Source organism: Buceros rhinoceros, unplaced genomic scaffold (assembly GCF_000710305.1).
Source record: "Buceros rhinoceros silvestris isolate BGI_N320 unplaced genomic scaffold, ASM71030v1 scaffold1454, whole genome shotgun sequence".
NCBI lineage: Eukaryota > Metazoa > Chordata > Aves > Bucerotiformes > Bucerotidae > Buceros > Buceros rhinoceros.
The window spans coordinates 49,663-52,101 of record NW_010406358.1 but is presented as its reverse complement, the minus strand read 5'-3'; the positions used below and the strand labels follow the sequence as shown (position 1 = coordinate 52,101).

At 41.7% G+C, this 2,439-nt stretch overlaps 1 protein-coding gene across 1 annotated transcript in view; it reads left to right on the top strand.

The window, feature by feature from the left end:
* The window catches only part of LOC104491592 (receptor-type tyrosine-protein phosphatase mu-like), a gene marked incomplete at its 3' end in the record, with an annotated part of 146,412 nt that overhangs the window by 100,166 nt on the left and 43,807 nt on the right, over positions 1 to 2,439 (top strand). Inside the window, exon 8 of the mRNA XM_010134042.1 lies at positions 1,021 to 1,172. Coding sequence (XP_010132344.1) covers positions 1,021 to 1,172 — 152 coding nt within the window. The remainder of the gene's footprint in view (positions 1 to 1,020; positions 1,173 to 2,439) is intronic.

The window sequence follows — 2,439 nt, the reverse complement described above, 5'->3', positions numbered from 1 at the left end:
AAGAGGAGCCGTGCGCGACTTCACGCGTTGCTCTCTGTACTAAGGGTGGAAAGGGGGAAAACTGTCCCCATTGCATGTGATCGCCTTGGCAAGCTTGTCCTCATAAAGGGCTTCCGTGAAGTCGTTCGTGCATTGGGAGATACACCTCAGGTTCTACTTTAACTAGTACGTTTCTCCTACCACAACTAGATTTGAAGGAGGGGGTGGATTGGAGGGTGCAAAGATGTAAGAGTTTTGCTTCACTTCCGGTACTTGAGTGAAACTTTAAGAGTTCAGACTAGATTATCTAATGGTTCTTTCTGCACTGTGCAGTAATAAAGAACTACTTTTGTTACCAGTCTGCAAAGGAAATCAGCGTTGATCAGAAAGGGATTTGTTAAGTTCCTCCGTTTAGTCTGCTTAAAATTAGGTCAAAATTTAGAAATAAAACCTTTGTGTGAGTTGGTTTTGCTGTCCTCCAGTGATATTCCACATTGCAAAGCCTTAAGCCTCATCTACAGGAAGGATGGGACCCTTAATATTTGCGTGCGATGACCCAACACCACGCCTTCACTTAATACTGCTTCTGTTAACAGCGAGGTTTGGGTTTCAAAGGCCTTTCAAGCTCTAGGCATGGACTAGCTGAGCTTGGTGCGATCTCGGTACAGAACACAACCTTAGCTCCTGCCCAAATGGCTTGTTATCTAGGAATAAGGTCAGAGACACCTGGTAGGTGGGTGGGGAACATGGGGAAACTGAGGCGATACTGATCAGCAGAGTGAGTGGCAATATCAGTACTTTGCGAACGTGCCCTAAGCTGGGGCATTGGCAACTGTCCCTTGATCCTCAGATGCCGTTGAAAGACATGAGTGTGGAATCGATTTAAGTTTCCAGAAATGCAACATAATTGTAAACATGCTAATAATGTGGTTGCAAACTACAATACTGATCTGAACAACGTGATCTAAAGAACATGAGGACCATGTCTGCTCACTGAGTGTTGTTTTTTTCTTTTTTTCCCCTCAACGTTCATTTCTTAAGAAAATTGGCTAAAAAGCGGAAAGAGACATTGAGTAGTACACGGCAGGAAATGACAGTGATGGTGAATTCAATGGATAAAAGCTACACTGAGCAAGGCACCAACTGTGACGAAGCTTTCTCTTTCATGGACACGCACAATCTAAATGGGAGATGTAAGTTCTTTTCTTTTCCTTTTTTTTTTTTTCCTTGGAAGGTGGAAGAAAGGTGCAAATGGTTTTTAAAATATTCCTCATTACTCAGTCCTGGAAAATCCATGGGACCCAGAGTTTCCCACTGTGCAGCACATTACAGTGTATATTCGAATGAGCAAGACAGTGAGACATCGAGAATAGGCTTCTTTAAAAATAATAAGGATAATTGAGCTTTTTTCTGTCCATCTTTTTCTTCTGCAGAAGAGCAAAGTCATTACTGAAACAGCTGTAGTTTTACCTTTCTCCAGTCCCTATTACCTTAAAAATTTTATATCCCTCATGCTGTCCCAAGTCCTTCGAATGCTTCTCTGCTCGCTTCTTTTTTTGTAGGTGAAATTTATTTTTGAATGTCATAACTTAATAAGGTGATCTGATTGTCTTATTATTTCCAGCTCTAGATGATGCTCTCTCTGTTGCTTGGGCAAAGGAAGAACTCAGTGGAATTATCTGTTCTGCAATTTCATAAGAGATTCTCTAATATCCTGAGTCTTCTTGGCCCTATCCTGAAAATAAATAAAATTTGGGATATAAAATCCCCTTTACTAGAATTTTAGTCAAGGACTCACTCCTGTCTGGGGGTTAGAGCGAAGCAAAGCCGAGGAAGAACAGTAGGTTTTCACAATTATTCAAAAGAGTGACTATGACCAAAACCCTTCCGTGTTTTTCTGTAGTTCTTGGTACTGCGGTTTTTCTCGTGACCCAGTGGTTTTGAACACCTTCAGAATTTGTCAAAGGTTGGGTTTGGTTTCGAGTACTGGCGGTACACGAGGCCCAACTCCCTCTCTTTAACAGTACGCTGAAGAACTTACCTTTGATGAGCTCAAGTGTACAAACACTCGGAGGTTTATACCACGAGTTTATTTGTGTTTGAAGCTGCTTTGAAATAGATCTTTCAAAATCTGCCTTGGTGAGAATATACCATTGCAGCTAACGAGCTTGATTACCTCTGTGAAGAGATCGAGAGGTTTGACTTCATCGTCCGTCATCATGATTTGAATGGTCACAGCAACCAAAGAAGCTGGGATGTGTTCCTGGGACTAAATCCTCTCTGTGTAAACCACCTTAAACCGATTTGAAATGATTTGCCTTGTGATTATTTTATACCACTTGAGGGCTAGAACCTCTGTTTAGACTTTCCGTAAGAAGTGTGGTCACCAGAAGAAGCAGTCTGTAACAGTCTTTAGGAACAGTCTTTGTGTAAGGCTTTGTACTCGAGACATGGAACATT